The sequence below is a fragment of the Stegodyphus dumicola genome, chromosome X1, assembly GCF_044657685.1.
Source record: "Stegodyphus dumicola isolate Sdum_Otavi_A_Nest chromosome X1, ASM4465768v1".
Lineage (NCBI taxonomy): Eukaryota > Metazoa > Arthropoda > Arachnida > Araneae > Eresidae > Stegodyphus > Stegodyphus dumicola.
Genome location: NC_140780.1, coordinates 192,709,570 through 192,726,207, shown reverse-complemented (window position 1 = coordinate 192,726,207; position 16,638 = coordinate 192,709,570). Strand labels below are relative to the sequence as shown.

General features: G+C 31.3%; 1 protein-coding gene across 11 annotated transcripts in view; it reads right to left on the bottom strand.

The window, feature by feature from the left end:
- The window catches only part of LOC118201413 (protein DOP1A), a 192,319-nt gene that overhangs the window by 17,128 nt on the left and 158,553 nt on the right, over positions 1 to 16,638 (bottom strand). For 10 of the 11 annotated variants that reach the window (XM_085807652.1, XM_085807656.1, XM_085807654.1 and 7 more), the window contains 3 exons: positions 14,948 to 15,084; positions 3,796 to 3,851; positions 2,714 to 2,746 (listed from right to left, as the gene is read on the bottom strand). In XM_085807652.1, the coding sequence (XP_085663778.1) occupies positions 2,714 to 2,746; positions 3,796 to 3,851; positions 14,948 to 15,084 (226 nt within the window). The remainder of the gene's footprint in view (positions 1 to 2,713; positions 2,747 to 3,795; positions 3,852 to 14,947; positions 15,085 to 16,638) is intronic. The other variant, XM_085807663.1, reaches the window with a different exon arrangement.

The window sequence follows — 16,638 nt, the reverse complement described above, 5'->3', positions numbered from 1 at the left end:
CCTCTGGGTCACTTTCTTCACTATCAGAAGCGAATTATAATGACGAGGAACTTGATTTAAATCATATCAAAGACGGAGTACATCGAGATGAAATACTACACTTAGTAAGGAATTATAAGCCAAATAAAATAAAAACATCTGCCCTGAAGATAAGGATAGTGCTGACAGATCAACTTCCAATCCGCGGCATGAAATTGATAAACAGATTTCGGATTTTGAAACATACTTTCGCTTTGTAGATACAAATTACATATTAGTAAATATATATTGGAAATTCTATTTGACATAATCGAAAGTTCAAGCTTACTTTTATGAAATTGCTCTAACAGTCTGCAAAAAATAATAAGCCGGATCCAATTCGAAGATTAAGGAACAACGCAATCTGCAACATTAACTGAATTAGATAATTTTAGCTTAGCTTATACCGTCCATTACACATTAAACGCGCACACGCACAAACATATTCGCAGCAGTAAAGGTCTTACGCGCACTCGTAAACGCCTGTCCGCATGCGTGAACGTGACGCATGCGCAGAAAGCTTGTAGCTTTGAGGTCCGGATTATGGGTGTCCGAATTAACGACTTTTGACTGTACTGGATTACAGTCAGAAAGCCCAGTCCTACGAAAATAACATGAGCACAAGAGGACTACACTCCCTTTCCAAGCCATTCCTCCCATGCTTCAGCACCTCTTCATTATTTCTAGCTCTTGCAGGCTTCCCAGAGAATAAAGTGTGTCACTTTTTCATTTCATCATCTAGTCTAGTCTTTCATTTCATCATCTAGTCTGCAAGAATGAAAGTTTGTGAAGACCACTTCACAAACTTTCATTCTTGCAGTTCCTATCAAAAGACTCAACTGAGATTTAACAAAATATGTTTTAAAATAGCAGTATTCCAGTATAAACAACAAGTAACCGAGTATCATACAAAAATTTGAATAGTTTACTTATTTAGGTTCAGTTTGTCTTCCTCTTTTATAACATGAATTTTTGAAATCAGGTTTAATTAAAAGAACAATTCAACTATAAGTATGCAAAATCATCAATCTCAATTTTCTTATATCTCAGAAATTTGAGCAGAGATTTTCAGAAACTGAAACAATTTCAGAACATTTAAAAGCAATATTTACAAAATTTGTGACATCCATATAAATGGAATACAAGAAAGAAAGTTTATTTATGAATAACATCTACTATATAAAGAACTAGATTTTGTGAAATGCATTAAAACACATAGAATGAACCAGGCTCATCATACACAAGGTCAGCAGGTGAACAATGTTATGCTCTGCCCAAGTCAATGACATTATTTGACTTTTAGAAGGAGAAACAAAAACACAAAGGGAATAGGGAGTAAATGCATTAGAATAGTCTTTAAGTTAGTGATGTTACACACTCAAAGATTTCTGGACAAGAAAGAGCAAACACTGTAGTACTGAAACATTGGTCATACAGTTTAAATTACTGGAGAAAGAGGCACTAAAAAAAAAATTCAGATCCATCTATTATGGAATTGACCAAGAATAAGACCCAAACTAAAATGAATTGCTTGTGTCAAAAAGACTAAAACTCTAATCATTAAGAGACGGGAAAATAATACAGTGAATAGGACAAGATGGACTACACTTACTGAGAAGTTCAAGATCTACAATGGGCACCAATAATGAAATATGCCTTCAAGGACTCAGACAACAAAGTGTATAAACAAAGAAATTACATATACTGTGCATACACATTATACATACACTTAAATATTTTAGAAAGCATTAGAACATGGTACTGGCCCCAAAAAGTCAGGAAATAGCACAAATATTGAACTGCTCATATAAATGAATTTATTGTAAGTTAAAAAATTTTTACTCCTATGAGCAGAAATACATGGTAGCTCTGAAATGCTACAAAAAGGGCTGGTTTAGCACATATTTTGGTAATAATGGTCTGCATTTCAGATTGCATCATGAAGCAAATTTTGGATTGAAATCAACTCAAAAGCATATTACAATCAAGTGCAGGATATAAGAAAAGAAAGTGGAGAAGTTTGTTGTGGAAATATCTGGGAACATATTTTCTTACTTAAATATGCACTGTTACTAACACAGCTTTTTACATAAACCTTCCATTATTTAAATTTATTTTTACAATGCAATATTTCTTCATTTAAGATCATACAGACATAATTTTTTTTAATATTCAAACACTTCTGTTGTTATACAATAATATAAAAAATGAGTCACATATTCTAATTAAAAAGAAATATATTTATATATCTGTAATTTCATTTTGGAAGAGCTTCTGAAGCCCTTTTATGAAGGTAATGGAGAATATCTGTGTTTTGAAAAGTTTAGAGAATGCCACTGGCTAAACTGTTAAATGTTAATAAACTTAAGCAAATTTGATTAATAAAATAGCAAGCAATAACTTTCTGTAGTTCTTTTCTTAGTATTAACTGCAGATTTTATCTTTTCTAGAGGAAGAGGAGTAGCAAATAATTCACGTAGTTTCAGAATAAATTAGCTTATATATATATTTATTAATTTTATATTAATAAATAAAAATGTTAAGTAATTATTTGAAGCATGCAAATATAATAGATGAGAAGAGAAGAATTTGAAAGAACACTTTTTAAAGCAAAATATTACGCAAATGTATCAGCTTTAGGAAATTTTCGAGTCAAGATTTTCAGGCATAGAAAGAACATGCTTATTAATAGTACCTGTGAGTTTTTCTGAGACCGACACCATCACAACTTTTGGAGCAGGAAAACACCAAGGAAAAGAAATTATATGTTAGAAAAAATTGTCGTAGATGAGAGAAAATATTGAAAATAACAGAATTATGCACACTTCACTATCATAACAATTTGAAAATAAATAAGGAACTGATTTTTCTAAATATCATACAATTCAGCAGAAAAGTTCATATACTTCTGACAGATGAAAATTCAAAATACAAATATGGAAGTTGATACGTCAAGCATTTCAATGTTCTTTTTTTTTTGCAGACAATCAAACAAGTTTTATATATTTTTCATTTTTGCTAAACATTCTTAAAGGGCTAAAAATTTCACAGAAAAGATGCTAAGCAAAAATAGTTAAAAAGTAAATATGAACAATTTGAAATAAATTATTATACAGTTGAATTTAAAAGTATAATAATAATAAGTTAGTATAACAAACTTTAAGGAAGAAACGCAAGATGTATTATGTAATTTAATTTTTTCTGATTTTCAGGGAACCAAAAAGCAATTTACAAATTAGCTGCTACTTAATGATTTCATTTGTTGCACCCATGCTATAATAAAACAAATGTAACTGTAAACTAGATTAGGCTTTTAGTATAACGTAGATAGTACAGTATTGCAAATATAGATATTAGGAAGTAGACAGTATGTTTATCAGGAGATAGTAAAATACTGAAGAGTACATTTATGAGAAAGACTATCATACTCTATGTGTTCCTGCATGTTCTTAATTTAACTGATACAAAAGCAAGTTATTTATATTCTAAACTATTTATGTAAATAACTTACTGTTTCAGATAAAAAAGGATAATACGATGCTAAATTTAAATATCCTACATAACTGAAGCAAATTCCGCATAAATATTAATGGAATATGGTTAAATCTTTAAGTATACAAAATATTAAATTTCTTCTGTTATATAAAATATGAAGCAGCATAAAGAAGCATTTACTAATGATTACTAATGTTTTAATGCTATTCTTCTGTGCTAAATAACACTTCTATCTTAATAATTTTCATAAATGAATGGCTTAATATATTTTAAATAAGTTACCTGAATTCCTCAGTATCAACATTCAGATCATATTCAATTTGAGTAAAAACTTGAACCTAAAGGTAGAAAGTTTACAAAAGAATATATTTTGTGTTGTGTTACTCTTATAACATAACTACAATATAAATAAAATGTAGAAAGCAGGATTAAAAATTTCTATTTAAAAAATCATGAAACATTTCACTGCAAGAACAAAACAGAAAAACTGCTTTCCTTCCCATTACCATGTTGGCAATAATTAGCATAATAAATACCCAAAATACACTAAAAAACAGGTAAAACAGAAAATTTTGCCTAAATTTAAAGTTTAATTAAAAATAGGCTTCATTCAAAACTACGAACACATTAGAGAAATGTACTAGCCCCTTCTGCCAAGCACATATTAAACCTTTACATAGCATAATTAAGTCCAATTTAACATTACAGCATCAAATTTGCTTTGCAGCATGTTATGTAATATCAATTAATGCCTATTACTGATAGGAATTTAATAATTTTTCTAAACACCTTGTTCAAAAATTTTAATAATTACAGAAAATATTTTCATATTTTTGTTAATTTGATGTTTTGTCATAATTTAAACAAACAATTAATTAAGTATAAACATGGGAGAGATCTTGCATTCATTGCCTATGAAAATACAGTATGAACAAATATTAAAATTATTATAAATTTTTTTGGTAATCTTTTTATGTTCCACTTCTAAAAGCTCGGAAATTCTGTATTTTAATATATACTGGAAGTTAAAAGTTTTTAAATCATATTCTAAAGAAGTTTATCAATGAAAATAGGGATTTTTTTTTTTTTTTTTTTTTTGTAAATTTGTATTGCCTTTAGATCATAATTGTTCATTACTTCATAAATCACGATTTCATATTTTTAATTTTATAATTTCTACATGCCATCTTACTAGATTTAAACTGATGATCTAATATCTGGAAAATCCCCATTCCAGAATCCCCGGAGTCCCGACAAGTCCGCATCTCAAACTTTGTACTGTATTGGAAGTTAAAGTTTTTAAATCATATTCTATAGCTCTAATGAAGTTTATCAATGAAAATAGGGCACTTGTAGGAATCTTCTGTTAAAATTGAATTCCGTATTTATAAAGGTTTTAGATATCTGTGGTGTTCTATGCTGTGAATTTGTGTTTATAGTTTTTTGTTTGTTTGTTTGTTGGTCTGTAATTTTGTGTCAGATGTGCTTACTTATTTTTAATTTAGTATTTTTGTTTGTTGTTTAGGGGTGGCTGAGTTACTGGATGCCCCGTTTGTGGAGATACGGGGCCTCTTCTCTTGAGCTATGGGCTATGGGGACACTCGTGTCCAGGTGGGCTGAAGGGAGCCTCTAATTCTTACAATATAATGGAAGTTTGGAGTTTGTTGGGGGTGATGATGTGAAAGGAGAGTGGTTGAAAAAATCTTTATACTTGGCATAATAGGGCACTTGTAGGAATCTCCTGTTAAAATTGAATTCCGTATTTACATCGGTTTAGATATCTGTGGTGTTCTATGCTGTGAATTTGTGTTTATAATTTGTTTGTTTGTTTGTTTGTTGGTCTGTAATTTTGTGTTAGATGTTCTTACATATTTTTAATTTGGTATTTTTGTTTGTTGTTTGGGGGTGGCTGGGTTACTGGATGCCCTTATTTGTGGAGATATGGGGCATCTGCTTTTGAGCTATGGGGACACTCGTCTCTAGGTGGGCTGAAGGCAGCCTCCAATTCTTACAATATAATGGAAGTTTTGAGTTTGCTGGAGGTGATGATGTGAAAGGAGAGTCATGGGTGGTTGAAAAATTCTTTATACTTGGCATAACATTCCTTAAATAGGTGCAAGATGCAGCTTTATTTCATAACAATTAGCATTATTTTTACACATAATTCTAACTGGTAACAGAAAAGAGGCAGCACACAGAAGCATGAGAAGAGTGCAATGATTATGGATACCAATATTAGATTATGAACAGTGAATTTATGATTCCATTTTGTTTCTATTGTTTGGTTTTGGTACTCAAATTTTTTATTACTACAGTATAAAGTCCAAAATCTGGATGTTCAATATCTGGAATGCTCTAAAATCCGGACCTCAAAACCACCAACAATGTGTTTCTTGTAAGTTTTACGCATGCACATTTAATTCCCTCCCTCCTCTGTGCATAATAAAACATCTGGAGAGTCATGATTCTTAATATCAATTGACACTAAATAAAATACCTTGTTATTGAAGAAACAATCATTTTAGCATAAATTTATACGTTCAGTAATTTGGCTCTGTTGCTGCGTAGCTGCTTGGCACACATCTCAAAACGAAACATTCCATGCAGATACATTGTTGATCTGATGCCAACCTGGTGAATCATTATTTATTATACTTTCCTTTCATCACCACATGTTTATCAAAATATGACAACTTGAGTAATGGTTCATATAGCGATGCCTAATTTTTTTTATGTTAGTAATTGAATAATAAAAGAGTATGGTAACCTTTTATGTTGACATTACACTCGGCAATGATTATAGATTTAAGTTAAATGCGCTAAAAAATGTTGACTAGGAAAAATTTCTTTCCATATGCTAAAAATAGATTTTGCTCATGATACTCATACACCCAAAGACTACATTTAGGGCTATTTGAATTAAGAATAACTGATATGTTATTCACATAAACCCAGAACCAGCACCAGGGGTAGTATGGCCACACCGAGCCATAGAATTTAGGACCCACAGAGACTGCATCAGGTGGTAAGATATCTAGTACCAGCCCTCAATAGGGCTTAACCCGTTCGTGATTGGCACCTTTGTTACCGAAGCGTTCTCTTGGGATGGCGCATTAACTGGATATGTTGTCTTGTGGGAACGGGCAATTCGTGCTGCTAAGCCTAACATTGGAAAAAAATTCGTATAAATTAAATTTGTCATCCAATTGTTCCAATTTTTGGTACATTATGAGAAGAACATTCAGGTAGTTGTCAGAATTAATTAAAAACCTTTATTGTTATATTTTCCTTAAAAATTTTATATAATACTCATTCTAGAATAATATAATTTTTCCTCTATCCCACAATTAAATATATATGGAAAAATATCCAAACAATCGCAAATTTTATTTAACACAACACATAATTAAAATTAAAAAATATTAAAACTGTCTTTCATAAAAATTCAATGTGCAAACAATGAAAAGGAAGCAGTATTTCAAAAAAAGAGACAGTGTATGATATTCTTTGAAACATAGGTGTACGCAAAGTCCAACGTTGCGAATGTCACAGGAATAGAATATCAGCAAATTTGACTCATTTAGCATTTGTGTATCTTCTATGGTCAGATAGTGCTTTCGTTTTGCCATTAAAAAAAAAAAAAAAAAAAAAAACTTACACTAAGCCATACAAAATATTCGTCTCAATGCCGGAAAAATCTAAGAGTAATAAAAAAGTCTCTAATGATAGAACATCTACTCCACTATACGGGGATAAAAAAATAAAAATAAATAAAATTTATTAAATTAAAAAGTATTCCAGAGCATCGAGAACATGTTCATTTGTTTATATGAAATGACAAAGTAAGAGCCATCACGTTACTCAACACTAACGAATTAGCATTTATGTATATTCTTCTATGTTCAAATACCTCTATCGCAAAAATAAAAATAAAAAGTACCTCAAAATATCGAGAACATGTGCATTTGTTTATATCAAATGATGCAGTTAAAGAGACATTACATTGCTCAACACCCACCCACGAATCTCCCTCTCATGCTGAAATAAAATACCAAAAATGAAAAACATTGCATAGGAATGAAGGTACACATAACTTAACTTTCGATATATTTCCCCATAACAGACATACAGCTACATCTAGTGGCAACAAAAAATACTAATTACACGTTCTATCAAAAAGTCAAATGTGGTATGCCCGACCATAGACTGAATTAAATGGCGATTCAAATGTGACACACCCAGCCGTGAGGTAATGTTTGCTGCTGATGCAAATATGACATGCCCATACTGAACGGGTTAAATATATGTGGGGATTTATTTATTCAGAACTCTGATAAGCGTGCAAGAAATAGACTTAAGCATGTGCAAGAAATAGACATAAGTATAATAACTAACTAAACTAATACAATTCAGGCTTAATTGTCTCAGTGCGTGATAGAAACAAGATAAAATTTAACAAAACAATTTGTCGTTAGTCGCCAAGCTCATGATGCATAGCTAAACATGTATAGTGAAGGATAGCTAAATTTGATGATGACAGCCACTAATCTAAAAGGTTTTTGGATATCGCAGAACAAAGGTGAAATTTTCCAATTAACGGATTTTGGAAAGAAATGTGGAGAAGTGGTAATAAATGAAGATGATATAAAAGAAGTTTTTCATTGTGATGACAATGCTTCTGAATCATCAAATCAATTAATGAATAGCAAAATCTGTAGTATGGTTCTAGATCCAGAAAATACCGCTACCGATAGTGAAGAAAGTGACAGAGAAGTTACTGAAAACGACAAAATTTTGATTGGCAAATTAGTCGGAATTCTCAAAACAGCAGTTACAGGACTTCAACAATGTAAACGAACAAGAGATTATGTCTGTCTACAGAATTAAAGAGAAAGTATTAGCACAAAAAAAAAAAAAAAAAAAAAAAAAAAAACGAAGCAACTTAAACAACTTACAATGTTTAATAAGGTAAATGTTTAATAAGGTAAACAAATAAATATTAAGCTTTTTTTGTAAATTTTGATACCGTTTAGATCATAAATATTTCATTATTTCATAAATCACAATTTCATATTTTTAATTTTATAATTTCTACATGCCATCTTATTAGATTTAAACTGATGATCTAATATTTGGAAAAATCTCAATTCCGGAATCGTCGGAGTCCTGACGAGTCGGGATTTCGGACGTTGTACTGTATTGGATAAAAGATTTCAGTTTCACATTTGCAGCATGTAAGTTCACCATTAGCATTACATAAGAATTATACAGAGATTATTTCTGAAATGATGTAGGTGATACAGATTTATTAAAAGCAGAGTATTACTTATATATGATTAAAAGCAAAAATAACTAAAAGGAGACTTTAGGCGCTACTATGAATTAGAGTTTTATGTTACATATTCCATATCTTACACACACACATACACATGTAATCAAGTTTGCTAAAGGTTATCTCAATGTAATATGAAAACAAATGAGAAATATAAACTAGCCAGAAGAAATTAGTTTTAATAACAGCTCATAAGGTTAATTTCAATTTTCAAGGTCTATTTCACATACTTACAAATTTAGCAAGTAAAATATTTTCCAGTTTAAATGGTGAAAAATTCTAGTAATAAGAATTTAAAATACATTTACATTTTTATAGACAGAAAAATGCATGATAAAAAATAATTAATTTCACTGAGAAAAATGTGGGAATAAAAACTAAATGGAGCATGTTGCATCAAAGAATAATAATGAAAAGAAAAAGAAAAACTGGTTCGGCTCAGAGTTTGATGTAAAATAGGCAGTATTATGCTTATTGTTGTAATCCTGCATAATTTTTATTGTTCAAATAAAATGTATGCTAGTATTTTATACTTGTATAATTTTTGATATTTTCATTTTAGTTCTGAGATTAAAATACTGTTAATTTCTTTCACTTCTACAATGAAAAATTAGTTCTTTTAACAACTGATTTTTGACAGTTTGGTTTATTACCTTTCTTTTTAACTTTTCTTCACACCTCTTCACTGAACACATTCATCTATAAACCTTAATTTTTGCATTTCTCAAGAATATTATCTCACATTTTCCTTAAAGAGATAATTCTCCCATTATGTCTTAATTTCATTATGGTAAAAGGATGAGAGCTATTTGTCTAAGGGATGCTTTTTGTGCAAGAATTTCTAAGGGAAACAGGTTCGTATTTATATTTTAAAATGGAAAAATAATGAAAACACCAAACCCATATGCTTAAACTCAATATTGGCTTAATCCCTCTTTTAAGCGTGCAGTTGTGTGTAGATTTAAAATTTTTGTTTACAAAGCCTTATTTATCTTTTCTTTTCCTTGAGGATTAAAAATCCATGAAGGGACAAATAAAATTTTAAACTGCCTTTCTATCAAGTTCAACCTATTTTAATGATTTACTCTTTGATTCTTTACATACGTTTGAAGGTTGTATAAAAGTAATAATGATGAGTCAAAAATTATATAAAATATATGATACTCACTTTTTTTCCCATTTTAAATAATATAAATTTAATTAAGTCTTTGATTAGGTTTAGTTAATTGATTAAAGAAAAGCACACAAGTTGTGCAAGTGCTCAAGGATATAATACCCTTTTATTAATTTAAATTTGTTGTTTTAAAATGGTGCTTCTTCATAGAGTAGTAAAAAGTTGAAAGTTTATAAGGTATTTCTCCCACCTTCTTTGTGGGTATTTGCATGCTTTCGTGGTGTAGTGATCAGCACGTTCGACGCATATTCAAGAGGTCCGTGGTGCGAGTCCCAGCAAGGGCATTGCTCATTTTTCATCTCTCCTGCTTCGAAATAACCTAATGCCTCTACAGTGGTGCCCGAACTAAAAGGTGGTTAATGATAATTCTCCACCACCAGGATTTGGCGATTAGGTGTCCTAATCCCCAGTTGCCATTTAAAAGGGGGAGTATATAAGATATTTCTCCCACCTTCTTAGCATGGCTTTGTAGTGTGGTGGCCAGCAAGTTTGACGTGTATTTGTGAGTGGTTTGAGTCCGTGGTGGATGGGCATTGCTAATTTTTCATCTCTCCTACTTCAAAATAATCTAATGCCTCTGCAAGTTAACTATCATCATTTATTTTCTAGATGCATTTCTAAAACCTCACAGCTTTAGTGCCCCTTCTAGCCATTCACCTGAGGTAAACATCACAACCTTGTCCAGCTCTCGAGAGGTATAATGTTTATTTTGGTGCAGATTTTAATATTTAAGGTTGATCTACGATTAGAAATATTTTTTCCTTGAAAATAAAACTATCCTTGAAAACAATTGGTGGATAAGGATTGACATAACAGCACTGTGATTCTGGGCATTTATCCACCAAATATAAAGCAGCTTCATAGCTTACTTGCATATCAACTGTAATAATCTCTTCTAGAGACATCTTCATCTTACTAACACCCTCTTTATCATTAAAACTCAGAATTCTGACATTAATATATTTTATTGAATACTTTCATACATTATAAGAACACTTTTACGACCATGAACTTCTTGTTTACTTATTTGATCGATTAGAACAAAGCAAGGTCTATCTGCTTGATTATAAAGATGTCTTAATGGTGGGCTTTCTAAGGAAAAGTGGCTGAAGGCCACCACCACTGCTGATGATGCAACCAGTGCAACTGCACCAAATAGTAGAATTTAGGATCCGCAAAATGTTTAGGATTACAAAAGGCAGTGCACAGCAAAATTTAAGAGCTACTAAGTAGCAAGTCACCTAGTGTCAGGTTGGAACTGGGTCACATTCATGTTATATTCCAAGAAAACTACAGAAACATCCATGCAATGAACAGTGAATAGTAGAATTATTTATAGAGATTAGAAGCCACACTGAATTATTAGCATCCAGCAATGGTTAAAGAGCCACTGGTGAGCTCAATATGAATTAACATATGACATAATTAAAGTCCTATCGCCTTGTAAAATCTATGAGAAAATTAAAAAGCCTTAAAACCTGCAGCTAGTTAACAACAAACTTACAAAAGTAGTGGAAACAAGTGATAGCCATCTACTCTGTTCTCACGTGCACACCAGCAGACAAGGGAATAAACACTAGCAGTTCAACTGGGTTCAAATATGGTGAAAAAACTATTTGCATCAGTATTTTTTTAAAATTTTTCCTATATGTTGTAACATTAAAAAAAGACAGTTTCAACTACGTATGCATCCCTACCTTTGTGCAGCCTTAACATACTTTATCTTAACTAAAATCAACCAGCCAACCAACTACCTTTGCACTTCATAATTACATTTAACAGAAATTCAAAATAACAGAAGAGTCAAAATAACAGAAGTTCATCCAGCATTTACTACACATAATCAGCATGTGTTCTCAAAACAGCTAAAATGATGTCCTTTTTTAAATGTTAGGTATAATTTACCTGGAAGGTATTATTTCCAGAGCTGTTAGAGGTCTATTCTAGCATACTAACCCACTGACATCATGCCAATGAGTAAAAAATATTATTAAAAATACAACAAAATATATTCCATTAGAACATCTCTTCATGAATTGCTCTAACAGATATTGCTATTAATGGGGTAACACTTGCTAACAGCAGTTAATACCTGTTAGCAGAGCACACATATTAAAAAAATATTTCAGTTCTCAACATTGTAATGAAATACGTTCCATAAAATGTTGCTAAAAACAATTAGGGAAGGCCATAAATTTTTCAAGATTAAGATTTCAAGATATTAATGCACATAAACTACATGGAAGAGAATTTAAGGAAGGAGAATACAAGGAGAATTTAAGGAAGATGCATCAGAATGCAAATTTCACATGCTTTCAAATTACTGAACATGGAAGTACTAGTTAAAAAATAAGAACTGATTTTCCTAATTGCTGACCAAAGGAAATATAAGAATGAATATCATTTTTCTGCAATGTGAACTTCATAGAATTATTGGCCCAAATGTTAGAAATCAACTCCACTGAACTAGCCTGCATATTTGTATACATCAACTCGCCAAAAGTATCCAGATAGCCCTCTAAAGAAGTGGATCTGGCAGGTGACGTAATTTGATGCGTAACCGAAAAAATGATGGTAATGGTTTATCAGGTCGTATTTATGCTTTTTTGAGACAATGTGGAAGTCAAAGGAGCTTAGTGACTTTGATAGTGGTGGTAGAGTGAGATGCCAACTTCATAGCAAATCAGTTCATGAAATTTCAAACATTCTACAGAAGCCAAAATACACTGTGAGAAATGTAATTATGAAGTGGAAACGTTGAGGCAGTAAAACTGCAGTAAAATGAAGTGGCAGGCAGGAAAAAAATTAGTGGTTGTAGCCGCAGAGTTCTGTGAAAGGGTAGTGAAACAAAATCGCAAGTCCTTGTTAGTTGAAATCACTCAGGAGTTCCAAAGTTCATCAGGCGTTAGGTTTAGCAGCAGGACTGTTTGTCAAAAAAAAAAAAAAAAACCTGCAATTCCATGGTTATAAAGCTGCTCACAAGCCGAACATCATTCCCCAGAATGTCAAGCATCGATTTCAGAAGCGCAAAGCTCACCATCACTAGACTATTGACATGTGAAAAAATTTTCTTTGGAGTGATGAGTCATGCTTTACAATCTGGAAGTCTTATGAATGTGCCTGGGTGTGGAGAATGGCCAGCAAGTGCTTCTTAAGTGACTGCATTTTGCTAACTGTAAAGTTTAGTGGTGGCAGCAACATGGTGTGGGGGTGTTTTTCATGTTTCGGCCTGGATCTCTTAGTTCCTGTGACATAAAGACAGTGACATCCCTTAGTTCCTGTGACATAGACAAACATGAACTCTGAGGTGTACACAGACATTCTGGACAATGCTGCTCTCCCAACTCTATACCAATATTTAGGTGAAGGCCCATTTCTCTTCCAGCAGGATAATTACTCCATTCATACATTGATACTTGCACAGCCACAGTTTGACAAAATCAGTGTTCAAAACTAGGCCTACTCAGAGCCCAGAGCTAAATCCCATAGAACACTTTTGGTATGAATTAGAATGCGGATTACGTAGCCAGCTGAATCTACCATGCTTACTGCCAGCACTCGTTTCAACTGCGATGGACGCCTGAAAGTCAAATCCTATGGCCACCCATCAAAAACTGGTAGAAAGGCTTCCCAGTCAGTATTGCAAGAGAGGGACCAACATCATATTAATATACGTTTCAAAACTCTCTGAGTACATACCACTGAGTGTACACATACTTTTAGCCAGATAGTGTAAGTGTATATGCATTTTTAGCAGCAAATTGTTTGTGGGCTGTTTGTGGACTGTGGGCACAACAGCACATCGATGGGAGAAGACATTAATAAGCAATATTCTTACATCAAATGAATTACGATTTACTATCCATTCTGATAATAGATAATTCAACATTTAAGGGGAACAAATTATTCATAACCGCTTTTTAACTGAGCAAGTGTTTGATTTGGAAAGGTGAAATGATGGTATCGCTAGTACCTCCATCAATGATTGCACCAACTTGTACAAAACCATAATGAAGCACAGTTATTATATGGCAGAGAGCATTCCTGTTTAGATTGGCTGCTCAGCAACATAGGGATATATCATCGAAATATTTGTCATTCTGCATGCTGCAGTAACATCAGATGAATATAATTTCATGGATGATAATTGCAGGATGCAACAAGTTCAACATGTGTGCTGCTTCCTGTTTGAAGTAGAATGGCATCTTCCTTAGATATGAATCTAGTCAAGAATGTTTGTGATACTGTGAAAAGGACTGTTAGTTGATTATAATTTCTGCAAACAGACCAACAATTTGAAATTGTTTATCTGAAGAAAACAAACAGATTTTTTAATTTCTCCCTAATGGCTCTCATTGACTCCATGCCTGAAAAGTGTGAAATGAACTGTTTATCCAATTAAGAATGATTTGTTTCCAAAAAAACTCGAGTTTTATTTTCTGTTTTACGATGCACACGGAATTACGAATTCTCACTTTTGTTACTTCCAGACTTAAAAAAAATTCAATCATAAATTATTTAGCCCCTTAAGTAGTTTACTTCTGTATCTATGATTCATATTGCAGCATCCAAAACATTTCTGCTATTTGTAGTTTATATCCCAAAACTAAAACATCACTTAGCTGTTTTAAACAGAGTATTTTATAACATAAGCATATTGGCATTAAGTTAGACTACATTCAGGTAAATTTCAAAGCTTATTTAAGATGCTAATAGAAAGAAATGACTTGCATTTTGTTTATGCATACAGAAAAAAAAAAGTTATTTACAGAAAGAATTACACAAAGAGAATTTTCCTTAAAAAAATCTTTTACAACATAGTACATGAAAAGTAGCTACGAAATTATATACAGAAAAAAAAAATTCTACTTAAATTTTGGTTTAATTTTAAAAGTAAAATACAAATGTAAAAAAGGAATTTTGCTAACCATTTCTGTTATTATAACAGGCCATAATGATGTAACATGATTGGGAGACATTCTAACTAACAGAACACGAAAACACAAAAAAATCTGGGCTTGAACTACAGGCACATGAGACATCCTGAGACTTTCTGTTAGCCTTTCTATAAAGGTAAAGAACATATTCAAGTATTCAAATATAATTTAAAATGGCACATAATGTAACAACAAAACTATGAGAATACATAAAAAGAATTAGTTTGTCTGGGTGTCAATTTATTTGAAATATATAAACATACTTTCCTAATATGCAAATTACGATGAAAACATTCTAACAACCAAAGTAACATTGAAATTATGTTATTTACTTGTTAGCTATTGGCCTGAAGCTTCCACAGTAGCAAATAATTTTTAATAAATACTCTATAAATGACAGAGATGTTTTAGCATTAAAAGATAAATTTTATTTACACAGCATTAAATCAACACAGTTTCAAGTCCACTCTGATATGTCCAATAAGACATTATTGGAACCATGAAAGTTAAAAGTTAAAAATCATATATTACACTTAAGAACTCCACAAGGCTTTTTTAGATAATCAGTAGGTATTTTTGCAGACTGTATTTCTCAGTAGATATATTAAAATGATGATTTAAATTACTTATGAATTATTTATGTGGAAGTAGCTAACATTAGTAATTTACACAGTTAATACTACATGCATTTCACCAACTAATTACACCTCTGGCAGTGTTCAGAAATAAATGTAAAATAGTATTTATTCTTTAAAAATTGTACCCATTTCAATGCATTGATCACAGCAAAAAATATTTAGCTTTATCTATCAAACAGAAACTAAACAAAATGGACTATTAATCCCCAAAATAAAGGTCAATTAATGGCAATGTTCTTTGAGCCAATATTAACTGTAATTACATCTACATTTCATATTCACAACAAGCATATCCATATTGCTTAAAAAAATTTATTTTACATATTTAAAATGATAATTTTTATATAAAAAAATTTATTTTACATATTTAAAATGATAATTTTTATATGTCGTAAATTTAAATGTTAAAAAAAAATCCAATAAACTGCAAACATGTTAAGAAAATTGCATATACTCTTACATTTCTTAACTTTTCTGCTATTTACACAATTTTTAAAAATTCTGTCAACTTCAGAAAAGAAAATTATACAGACATTGTAAAACTATACAATATTTCTGCAGCCTATATAATTCAAATACAGCTGAATTGCAGTTTAGCTTAATTAAATTTAATAATTCATTAATTAATATCCATATAAAAGTTGCAGTTAGTCTTTTCATCAACATTCCTCTTAACTGACAAATAATAATTTATCAAATACGAATGTTTTCTCAAGTTTACTTTTTACACAGTTTAGTACACATAAAAAGTAAACTTCTGCCACTGGGTATGGAAATAGTTTTGACAACTTAAAATGAAGCACATAAAAATATTAGTGATATAAATATCGAAAAATTAGGGAAAAAAGACAAATCCATTTATATTTGATGTCTTTGATGCAATTGAGTTTTGTCTGAGAATCATATAATAGAATGATACCCTACACTATGAGTAATTTATCCAAAGCAAGCAAACTTTGTTACAAGCTATAATCCAACCCAAGAAATGCATCATTACAAAGATCTTTAGACAAGATACCATTGAAAGGTGAAATGAAATTTTAA